Source organism: Elephas maximus, chromosome 1 (genome assembly GCF_024166365.1).
Source record: "Elephas maximus indicus isolate mEleMax1 chromosome 1, mEleMax1 primary haplotype, whole genome shotgun sequence".
Lineage (NCBI taxonomy): Eukaryota > Metazoa > Chordata > Mammalia > Proboscidea > Elephantidae > Elephas > Elephas maximus.
Window position 1 is genome coordinate 30,154,220 of NC_064819.1, and position 12,660 is coordinate 30,166,879.

The 12,660-nt window shown below is 39.3% G+C and overlaps 1 protein-coding gene across 16 annotated transcripts in view; it reads right to left on the bottom strand.

The window, feature by feature from the left end:
* Positions 1-12,660, bottom strand: part of VPS8 (VPS8 subunit of CORVET complex) — a 275,359-nt gene that overhangs the window by 143,326 nt on the left and 119,373 nt on the right. For all 16 annotated transcript variants that reach the window (XM_049881052.1, XM_049881032.1, XM_049881060.1 and 13 more), the window contains one exon: positions 6,184-6,230. In XM_049881052.1, coding sequence (XP_049737009.1) covers positions 6,184-6,230 — 47 coding nt within the window. The remainder of the gene's footprint in view (positions 1-6,183; positions 6,231-12,660) is intronic.

The following is a 12,660-nucleotide window of genomic DNA, read 5'->3' on the forward strand; positions in this document are numbered from 1 at the left end:
TTTTACATACCTTTGCTTTACCTTAAGACGCATATGAAACAGATCATTTGGAGTTTACTTAGCTTTCATGACTTCAAATTGATAGAAATGGCTAAATTCACTTTGTACATGACCAATTCTATAACTTAAAAAGTTAGCTTTGATTATCAGATAATTACAGATTCAGATACTCTCTAAAAGGAAGAAGGACATCAATCAGGACACTTGCCAGTCGATAAGAAATGCAGTAAAAGCTGTGAAAGCCATAACCTGTGTAAGGTGGAAACCTCTCAGAGAAGGAAAACGCAAGTATTTTCCACTGAAACGAGCAATAGAAAAGTGGTTAGACTGCATTCTGTCAAAGGCAGAAAAAGAAGGCGGTCCCATTGAGTTTCGGCTCTCTCAGGTTTCTCTGTATATAACCAGAACCAACTAAACAAATACCAACTAAATATAAGTGAAATTTAATAAATTCAAAGTTGATTTTGGGCTGGTCTCTTTATGCATAAAAGTAAAGGCAAAGTTCAAACATTGAGAAATTATGTTCAAATGTTCTTTTCTGATACAATTATCATAGTTTTTCGAGTTTCTTTAAAAAGGCAGGGCTTTGATAGTGGTGATGGCTGCAGAAACCTGCCTGTACTAGAGCAACTGAACCGCACACTTACCAAGAGTGAATTCTACGGTACGTGAATTATACTGCAACAGAGCTCTTATGAGATTAAAAAGTCATGGCGTCTTCTTTTCCCTTGCTTTGGTATTTAACATTTTAACATGCAATTATCAAGAAAATGGTCATCCAAAGCACCTAGTTTCTTATCCGTGCTGGAGAATTTAGATTTTTCTGTATCTCAAACAACAACCCTAATGCTGAACAACCAGGCTAAACAAACAGTCTGAGCACCCAAAACATCACTATTTCAGGTTCAGTTGGGATTTAACGTAAATATTTTTGATTCAGGTTCATACATCATTCAAGTCATTTGAATGATGGCCATTTAGTAGCTTTGGATGCCTGTGTACAGTGACAATAAACTCAGAGTGATCAGGATCATTGGCATACATCACCTATTTTGTTTTGGTTTGTTTTATGACAGCCTTATTGAGACACAATTCATAATATCCATAAAAATCAAACCCACTGCCATCGAGTTGATTCCGACTCACAGTGACCTCATAAGGCTTCCAAGGCTGTGAATGTCTATGGAAGCAGACTGCCACATCTTTCTCCAGCGGAGTTGACGGTGGCTTTGAACCCCCGACCTTTTGGTTAGCAGTTGAGTACCTTAACCACTCTGCCACCAGTGCTCCTAATTCATAATATAGCACCTATTTTTTAAACAACGTTTAAAATTATAATAACTATGGCTCAAATAAACTCCAGATATATTTTCAAATAAACTGACACTATGGCTACTATTGTGTAGGCAAAATGACAAATCATTAAGTGTCTACAAAAAGCCTTGTGAAATTTTGTATTTTTTGTCTAATACTAAAAAATACACATGACTAAACTGAAATGGAACTGTGGCACGGAGGCCAAATTATGAAAATAAAGTACGAGTCTTCCAAAACAGAATCGCCTGTCCTCTCTGATCAAAAGTAGTCACGAAAAGACTATAAAGCCAAATTTTCACTGAAAAAGATGTCCATAACACATTAATCAGTACACCCTGCACAGAAAAACAAATGTGTTCCCTGCCATAGTAACAAGGATTTTATGTTATAAAAGAATTTTTAAGTATAAATAGGAAAACATAAATACACCAGTTCAATCAATGTTAACTGCTGGGTGGGAGAATCTACGAATTATGACACTATGAAAAAATCCGTTGCCATCAAGTCAATTCCAACTCATAGCAACCCTATAGGAGAAAGTAGAACTGCCCCATAGGGTTTCCAAGGAGCAGATGGTGGATTCAAAATGCCAACCTTTTGGTTAGCGGCCAAGCTCTTAACCACTATGCCACCAGGGCTCCACTATGACACTATGAGGTAACATTAATTATAGTACAATAATGACTGAGCTTTTGATTCGAAATTAATTTCAGAATATGTATTGTGGCTATAATTTGATCCACAAAAGAAACCGTACAATATGTGAAAATAAAAGGACTATAAAAAAATGTACACAATCAAGATATTAATAATCAAAGGCATCTGGGCCAGGATGAGTGCAAGATTATCAGAGTGATGACCCTAGAAGTGGAAGGAGTTACCTGAACATGATTGAGTAGATTGTTTTATATGACTGTATTTGCATTGTGCACAATCAGAGCATTTTTTAAAGCAATGTTAATGTCACAGATGATTTGAAAATTTGAGAATGTAGAAGAGATGACCCTACAAGTAAGTGGAACCAAATGTCAAAGAAGATGGTGCAAAGAGTGTTTAGTTTTAAGGAGAAAGACTTCATACTAAAAATGAAGCTGCATACATCTTATAATTCTCTGCTTCAGTTCAGCCCAGGGAATTGACCATTTTTAACCTTATTACCGATGACAACTCTAAGAAAAAAAATTATAAAAACTCTAGCTTTAAGAGTGAGGATTAAAGACTACAGCCTTCAGTACAGATTATACTTCAACATAAAGAAAACGAAAGTCCTCACAACTGGACCAATAAGCAACATTGTGATAAACAGACAAAACACTGAAGTTGTGAAGGATTTCATTTTACTTGGATCCACAATCAACATCCATGGAAGCAGCAGTCAAGAAATCAAATGACATATTGCACTGGGCAAATCTGCTGCAAAAGACCTCTTTAAAGGGTTAAAAAGCAAAGATGTCACTCTGAGGACTAAGGTACGCCTGGCCCACGCCATAGTATTTTCAATCACCTCATATGCATAGGAAAGCAGGAAAACAAATAAGACTGAAGAAGAATTGATTCCTATGAATTATGGTGTTGTTGCAGAATATTGAATATACCATGGACTGATAGAAGAAGAAACAAATCTGTCTTGGGAGAAGTACAGCCAGAAGGATCCTTAGAAGTGAGGATGGCAAGACTTCATCTCACATACTTTGGACATGTATGAGGAGGGACCAGTCCCTGGAGAAGGATATCATGCTTGGTAAGGCAGAGAGGATCAGCGAAAAACAGGAAGACCCTCATTGAGACAGACTGACACAGAGGCTGCAACAATGGGCTCAAGCATATCAACAACTGTGAGGATGGCACAGGACTGGGCAGTGTTTCATTCTCTTTGTACACAGGGTTGCTATGAGTTGGAACCAACTCGACAGCACCTAACCACAGCACCATCACACTGAATCATTTAAGTAAACATAAAATTTTTACACCTGTTAAATCTTAAATCATTGCGTGTTTGGAATAGGAGACTGAAAGATGACCTACATGTAAAGAATCAAAGTTAATCAAACGGCCTATTCTATTCCTTTCCTTCCAAGCTCAGACCCATATATAGAATCTTAATATTGTGACAAAAAGGAAATGACAGAATGGTGAGAAGCAGGCAAGCAGAAGAGCACATAATGTGGAACAAAAGAGGGAACATTCAAGCCAATGCCTAGCTTCACAGCCCCACACTTACTTACACTGCTGGGAATGCTGCCCTTTCCCTTCTGCCCTTACTGGACCTTAGAAAGCAGAGGAAGTAGAGAAGGAGACCAAGAAGGAAAGTGAGAGAGTGAGAACACACCTTCTGCAACTTCCGCAGCAGAAGCAGAGTCTAGTACAATCCAGTCTTCAGCCTTTGGAAGCAGAATTGAGATAGATGGAAGCCATATTACTGCACTATACAAACCCATCGCCATTGAGTTAATTCTGACTCATAGGACCCTAAAGGACAGGGTAGAACTGCCCCATAGGGTTTCCAAGGAGTGGCTGGTGGATTATGCCACAGAAATGGCCTTTCCCTTCATCCAGGAGGGTGCATCTATGAGTGCAGGAGAGGGGAGAGGTACAGAAAGGACCCTTGAGATTGCCCTCCCACTTGGAGGTCAGGAATATACTACTGCCATTGGTATTTCCCCCTGAGGTCTCCAACAATAAATATTGCATTGTTCCTGACACAGTCCAGAAGAAAACATGCTAAGGGGTCGAGAAATAGTAAAGAAAAGAAAGAAGTTGATAAAAACGAAGAAATAATACATAGATCCTGATTAGGTGATAATCTACACCAGGTTTTATTTTCTATGTTATATGCTGTGATTTAATGCAGAAATTGTTGTGTTCTCCGCCAGTCGACAGGCTAAAATAAAGCTGGAGAATATTTTGTTTCATATCACATAAAAAAGAAAAACTTCTCTCCAGAACATTTTTGCGAAGAACACAAAATATTTCTGAAAGAACGTATTTTTTTCCTTTGTCCCCCTATAGCCCTTCATCTTGTAATTGTTAGGGCCATTTCAACTTTATGTCATTGTGAGAGTATTCAAGAGAGTGATCACAAGTCACTGCAAACCAGCTGACAGAATTAAAAATTCAACCTTCAGGTACTGAACAGTTACTCTGAACCAGGTCCTATTCTAGGTAAAAACAATCCACTATATACAGGTATACCTTCTGATGCTACTCAAAGTTTAGTCTTTTAGGGACTTGATTTTATCTCATCTACAATGATCTCGATTTGAAGATTTGGGTTTGCATCCTGGCTCCAGTACTTATCGGTATTGGGAACATGCTACATCTCAATCTCCTCATCTGAAAATGAGGGTGTGATTACCTCCCTTATAGTGTAACTGTGAGGATAAAATACAATAGGCAAAACTGATCCACAAATTACTGAAGCTGCTTATAAAGACACAAGATAAATAACAAGTATGAATGAAAAGTGGGTAAAGAGAAAGCCAAGTTCAGATAAGCTGCTCGGCTGCTAACCAAGAGGGTGGCAGTTCAAATCCACCAGGTGTTCCTTGGAAACCCTTTGGGCAGTTCTCCTCTGTCCTACAGGGTTGGCCTGACAGCAATGGGTTTTTTAGGAGGTTAGTATACATGGCTTTTGCTTTCTAGGAAGCAAGTATCTGCTACACAATTCAGTGTCCTTTTGGCTGTTCAGAAATCATGCAGGTATTTCTGGTACTAACACCTGAGGGAAACTTCTCCTGCAGGCCCTCATAAAGAAGACAGTGTGTAACATTACACAGTGTTATCAACAACTCCCCCACGGTGAGCGTAATACACTTCACTAGACAATTATATGTAACACCATAGCTAAAACGCTGGAATAAATTGGAGCCCAAGTATGCAGTAACTATAGCTCTTTGTGACTTAATCAGAGGTCTGACAGCAAACAAAAACTGCCCTCCTGATAACCTTCACTGATACTTTCAAAGGGCATGATATCAACTTCTACTGAGTCAGGCTACCTGGATATACATAATAAATTCATGAGTCGGGTCAGCGCTGAACAGGGATCCGGGAATTGGATGCTAACGTGTGTTCTCAGCTCCTTCGAAAGTGCTACAAGCTAGTAGCTCAGAGCGAGCGCGCAGGAACCGGACTGCCTAGATTTGAATCCCAAATTTGCCCCCAAAAGCAGTGTTGAGTGAACTTTGGCAAACTCTTCCATCGCTTTTTGCCTCTGGAACCGCTATGTAAAATAGGGATAATTGAAATACCTACTTCACTGTTATAAAAATTAGATTAAGGTTTTAGAAAAATGAGATGAGTTACGGTAAAGGGCTTAGAACAACGTCTGCCACACGGGGACCTAACTACCGTAAGTGTGAACTACTGTGAATTGGCATAGGCTTGTTAATTTCTGTGGTTACTATTTAAACCGACAAAGTCTAGTCAAGAGTTTATTCACACTTATTTGTTTTACAAAAGAAAGGCTCTTCAAGGCGACACAGCAGAAGTACAGTGTAGCTCGCCTTTCTTGGGTGGTATGAGATACCTTTAGTGACTCTTTCTAGAAGGGGCCACACGCAGTACGTGAGCCACACACTTCTACGCTTACGGGCCTAAGCAGCGTTGCTTGTTTATTATGTTCCTTTGCTTCCACTGTCTTGCCACACAAACACACAGGCGATAAACGTTCCTGTGTTTATTTTGAGAAGGTTAATTTTATTAGATGAGTATATGGAAAATTGTTAAAGAACCATATTTTTGTAAATTAATTCATTTAAAAAATCTATCCAGTCAAATACATAGAATTCAGTGCAGTAAATTTTATATAAGCGAGAGGTAACCCAGGTTCCAAATAACTGAGGCTGACAGACCACGTATACTCACTTTCGCTGCAGCAGAAGGCAGTAATCGACTATGACGGGCACCGTGTCCTGCAGAAGAACCACAAAGAAGGCATGAGCACCACAACCCTGTCAGATGGCCCACTGCTTAGACACAGCATGCAACGACGGGCATCCACCGAAGAAGCGGCTTGTTGGGGAGAATATAGCTTTGCTACCATGCTTATGGTAGGAAATTTGGTACTATGTCGCAAAATTCTTAAAAATAAGAAAACACTTGCCCAGTAATTCTATTTCTGGAAATCTACCCTAAATATATCTAAGAAACCTTTTTTTTTTCTTTTAATTCATTATGGTGTTCAGTGCAGCTTTATAACAGAAAAGAAGGGACAGTAGGGGGAGGGAAAAAGGAAAAGGAAGGGGAAGAAACTGGAATTACAATATGGGAGAATAGGTAAGGAAATTTTGCTACTTGAATAAAATATTATGCAGACGTTACAAATTCGTGAAGAGCTTAAAATAACATTACAACAAACGTTAGGTAGGAAATATATGTTTATCTCGCAACTTTGTCAAGGAGTTTTTCAAAGGAGAAAAAAAACTACAAGAAAATATACCAAATTGACGATAGAATATAGTTGGCTGCTGAGGTAATTAAGGCTGCCTGTAGTTTGTCACGATCCTCTAGACCAGCTATTTTAAAGTCGATGTAACTCCTTTGTTTTAAATTATTTTCATTGCTTTAAACCCATCATCTATGAACTCCTATCAAATGAATAGCAGCCCATGATTTCGGCCCTTTTTCAAGGAAATCAGTTTGAAGAAGAAATGGTAGCTTATTATGACTGGAAATTGTCAAGTAACCAAACATCAGATTTCAGGAGTACTTCTTCATTCTCTGCTAGCGATAGGGGAATGGTTTATTTATTTATTTTTAATTTTTTAAATTCTAGAAGGCCTAGGTTCTAGGCACAAAAAAATCCCAATGGTAGGGAGGAGAGAGGGCACTGCCTGAAGAGAAAACCACGTGCTAACCCGACTGACAAAAGGGTCAAAACTAAGGAACACTTATTATTTGAGAAAGAGGAGCAGAAAAGGACCCACAGTGCTAAGAGGAGTGAGGGCTCTCCCTGGCCTACCCCTGCTTCATTTACTTATTAATATGCCTCATGGCTAGGTTTATAATCCTATTCAGAGTCTTCAAAAACAAGAACTAAAATCACAGATCTGAAAAATGTTAGCACTATACCAAAGCCCAATTCCAAATAAGAATATAGTAGGCTAGATTATCACAGGGAGGGGGTGCCGGCAAAATTTAGTAAGTGTTCTTTAAATACACAGCTGAGCTCCTAAGAAAGTAAGGGTAACAGCAGGGTCCGAAAGTAAAAAATACAGTAAAAACCAAAGCAATAGCCCCCAGGCTGTCAAAGGGACTACCCTGGGATAAGTTTGCTAGTCACACAAGAGCTTGTGTTTTAATGCCAGGAAGAAGCTGGGGCCTTAGGCTCTAACGACGTAGGCAATTAAAGCTGAGGGTCTGCCTAAAACCAGAATTCTTGAAGAGCTGCATACTCAGTGGAAGGGGAACTCCGGAGGGGGAAAAACCCATGACTGGCAAAGGAAGAAGACCAGGAGGCTCGTCAGTCTTAGCCTGGACTCAGACGGGGTAAATGTGTCCTCCCCAAAAGTCTGTAATTGAGACCCTGGCTTCCTGTGGATTTGGGATGTCAGTTTACCCTATTTCAGCGGGATAGGAACAATCAAGTCAAGGAGTTAATATAAAAAGTGAAACAGGATACTCCTGGGACATAAGAGAAGCAAATCCAAAATCTCTCCCAAGAGACAGTCCAGAGACACAAATGAAGTAGGTCCTACTGGGACAGTCCCACTGAAGATGTGCTCAAAATGAACAATTTTAAAGCACGTGATGAAATAATGCACCGTGAGTGGATGTCAGCAAAAATCACAGACAGCGGTACCAGACATCCAGAACTTCAAATAGTTCGTCAAGTAGAAACTATTTTTTAACTGTATTTAAAATGATTAAAGGCATAAAATAAGGAATTAAAAAAAAAACAAACCATTGCCCGAGTGTCGACTCCAACTCATAGTGACCGTATAGGACAGAGTAGAGCTGCCCCACAGGGTTTCCAAAGAGCGGCTGGCGGATTCGAACTGCCGGCCTTTTGGTTAGCAGCCAAGCTCTTAACCACTGCGTCACCAGGGCCCGTTACAGCACAGAGCTTCTTAGAGACATCAACACTGACATGGGGATGAGTAGTAGGGTGGTAGTAGGTTGACATAATGAAGTAGAAAAAAAAAATTCTAAGGCTCTTCCTAACTTATCCTTTCCTTCTTCCTGGTATCCAGATATGGAGTCCTGGTGGTGCAGTGGTCAAGAAAGCAGAGCCAGGAGCTCGCTGGTCCTTTGGACCAGGGGTCTCTGTGCTGAGATGCTCCTAGGCCAGGGTAAGATTGATGACAAGGACCTTCCCCCAGAGCTGACAGAGAGAGAAAGCCTTCCCCTCGAGCTGGCACCCTGAATTCGGACTTCTAGCCTCCCAGACTGTGAGGGAATATGTTTCTGTCTGTTGAAGCCATCCACTTGCGGTAGGTACTTCTGTTATAGTGGCACTAGATAACTAAAATAATACACAGGTTGTGGAAAAAACAAGCTACCCTGCTCCCTCTTCTCCCTTTCTCCAGGAACCCCATGTAAACAGCTGGTCAAGAAAAACCCAACGCATTCAGTAATGAGTATAAAAATGGAACCAGTGCAGCATCGATATAAAGATATTATAAGTAAAAATAAGGAAAAAGTACAGCACCAGTTAAGAGATAAAGACAATTCATCTAAAAATATGCCAAAGAGTAGTTCAAAATTATAACTAAATATTCTTGATAAATGTCACAAAGAATAAATCCTCAAAGAGGCAGTTGCCTCTACGAAGACAGACCACAAAGCAGAACAATAAGGACTCAGGAAAAAGAAGGCAATATAACCGTGGATAAAATGTGAGCTGGTAAAGTCCAGGAAAGAAGAGGAAGAAGGAGAAAAATCACAGAAACGAAAAGGAAATTGAAGGAGCAAAAAGGAGAATAGATTTGGTGAAAAACACAGGAAAGTGATACAAGTAGAAATAAGAAAAGTAAACAAAATGAGTTTCAAATAGTTTAAAAACTGACTGCACAGAAAGTGACAGAGAAGAAAGGCAATGGGTTATACAACTATTAAGTGTTCGGCTGCTAACCAAAAGGTTGGCAGTTCAAATCCAGCAGCTGCTCCTTGGAAACCCTATGAGGCAGTTCTACTCTGTCCTATAGGGTCACTATCTGTCGGAATTGACTCAACAGCAACGGTTTTTTGGGTTTTATTCTTTAAACTACAGGTTTGGGGAAAACCTCATAGTGGAGTGGTTAAGAGATATGGCTGCTAACCAAAAGGTTGGCAGTTTGAATCCACCAGGCGATCCTTAGAAACCATATGGGGCAGTTCTACTCTGTCCTATAGGGTTGCTATGAGTCGGAATCAACTTGACGGCAACGGATTTAGTTTTTTGTTTGTTTTAAATGTATTTTATAAATTCTTTACATAGGATTTACATCACAAGAAAGTAAAAATAAAAACTCAATGGAAAAAACTAAAAGTCAAATAAAAATACAGGCACATAAACCTTAATTTCATCATAGGGGTTGTATCTGTTCTTAAGTATAACCCATAAACTATAATACTAAACTAAAAATAGTCATTCTGATCTTTACATCACAAGAAAGTAAAAATAAAAACTTAATGGAATAAAATTTCTGCGAATCAAATCTAACAACATAAAAAGAATAACACATCATGACCAAACGGATTTATCCCAGGAATGCATGGTTGGTTTTTCTAAAACCAGTCAATACAACTCACCATTTTAACAAATGAAAAAAAGAAAAACCATATGATTATCTCTATAGTCACAGAAAAAGCATTTGACTAAATCCAACAATGTCCATTCCTGAAAAAAAAATAAATCAACAACTCAGCAAATTGAAGGGAACGTCCTCACCCTAATAAAGGGCATCCTTGAAAACTTACCATTAATGTCAGATATTTTAGTGAATGACTGAAGGCTTTACAAATAACTAGGACAAGACGAGAACATCAACTCTCACCATTGTTATTCAACATCGTACTGGAGGTTCTAGCCGGTGTAATATGGCAAGAAAGAGAAAAGACATCTAGACTGGAAAAGAAGTAAATCTGTCTGTCTTCACAGACAACATGATTATCCATGTAGAAAATCTGAAGGAATCTACAAAAAAGCTACTAGACTGAAGCAAGACTTCAGGATATATGATCAATATATTAAAATCAATTGTATTCTATGTATGAGAAACAAACGGCCTGACATTGAAATTTAAAAATACCGTTTACAATAGCATCAAGGAGTAAATAACAGAACACTACGCAATTATCAAAAAAAAGACAGTCTCTACAAACGAATATAAAAAGACTGCCAAAACATATTAAGTGGAAAAAGCAAAGTACAAAATAGCAAATATAGTTTTCTACCATTTGTGTAAAAAAAAAAAAAAAAAAAAAACCCAATGCCATTGAGCCGATTCCAACTCACAGTGACCATCTGTGCAAAGAGGGAGGAAATACAAACTAATACCTAGAATATACGAAAAACTCTCAAAACTCAACAGTAATAAAAGAACCCAGTTTTTTTTTTTTTTTTTTAGTAAGAACACAGGTAAAAGACATGAAGAGATGTTTCACCGAACAAGTAACAGTAAGAGATGATCGGTGTCGTTAGCCATTAGGAAGACGCAAATTAAAACAGCCAGGAGATCACTATACACCTATCAGAATAGCTGAAATATAAGGGCACCACTAAAAGCTGGTGAGGATGCAGAAAAAGTGGATTACTCCACACTGCTGAATATAAAGTGTATAGCCGCTCTGGAAAAGTTTGGTAGTTTCTTAAAAAATTAAACAAGCACCTATCATACAATCCAGAAACTGCACTCCTGAGCCTTTCTCACAGACAAAAGAAAGCAAAGGCTTATGTTCACACAGAAACCTGTACATAAATGTTTAAAGCAGCTTTGTTTGTAGTAGCCAAAAACTGGAAGCCACCCACATGGTCTGCAGTGGGTCAATGCTTAAACAAACCATGTCTCATGAATTGAATTATGCCCCCCCAAAAATGTGCCTATTTACTTTGGTTAGGCCATATGTGGTTGTCCTCCATTTTGTGATTTTCCTATGTGCTATAAATCATACTCTCTGCCTGTGGTTAAAAGGATTAGGGTCACCCGATCCAATGTAATGGGAGTTCGCGTGGGGTGTGGCCTGCATCACCTTTTATCTTACATGAGAAAAAAGGGAGGCAAGCAGAGAATAGGGACCTCATACCACCAAGAAAGCACCACTAGGAGCAGAGCACGTCCTTTGGACATGGGGTCCCTGCGCCTGAGAAGCTCCTCGACCAGGGCAAGATTGAGGACAAGGACCTTCCTCCAGAGAAAGCCTTCCCCTGGAGCCGATGCCCTGAATTTAGACTTGTAACCTACCGGACTGTGAGAGAATAAATTTCTCTTTGTTAAAGTCATCCACTTTTGGTATTTGTGTTATACCAGCACTAGATGACTAAGACACCATGGTAGCTCTATACCACGGAGTACTGTTAGTTGCCGTCAAGTCAATACTCAACACCTTTTCATGTATGATTTGCCACATGCATACCTTCTTCAGCATACTGTGTGCCGCTTGGTGCTGTTTACCTGAAGTCCTTCCACACAGACATAGTGAGCAAACCTGCTTAACTACTCGGTCTCAAAAGTTTGCAGGATATTCCTGAGAAAGTGGCTCCATTTTGAGTCTCCAAAATAAAAAAAAAAAAAAAGCAAATACTTCTCTGACTTCTTCTACACAGAGCCCTATAATTGGCCAAAGAAGACTGCTTCTCTTGTTAGAGATTCCTGGATATTTAAGACTTATTAAAGAAGGCAATGTGGATGCGTGAATCAAATTCTGAGCTGACAGATAGAAAACCTCAATTTACGCCTGTCAATTTTTTGAGTGACTGAATAGATCGTTTGACTGCACTGTGACTACTTTACCATCTGCCAGCTGAAGACGTAATCGCTGGCTTTCCCTGGCTCACAGGGACAGTGTGGAAGGACTGAAACAACCAATGCAGATTCCTTTGCTTTTGGGGACAGTGGCATTAATTCTCCTAATTTGTACCCTAAAGGTCAATCAGGCAATGAAAACTGTACAGTTTGAAAATGATTCAAAATTTTAACAGAAAGCCTAGTGGCGGAAATATAGGTGTGTGTATACCTATGTGTGTACATATATATGTACACACGCACACACATATATATGCCAAAATAGATATACATACCTACACAAACACAAATACACACACAAAGAGACAGAGAGATCTTCAGGGACTTATCAGAGCTAACCGTTGCCGTCCAGTTGCTTTTGACTCATAGTGATCCCATAGGACAGAGTAGAACTGCC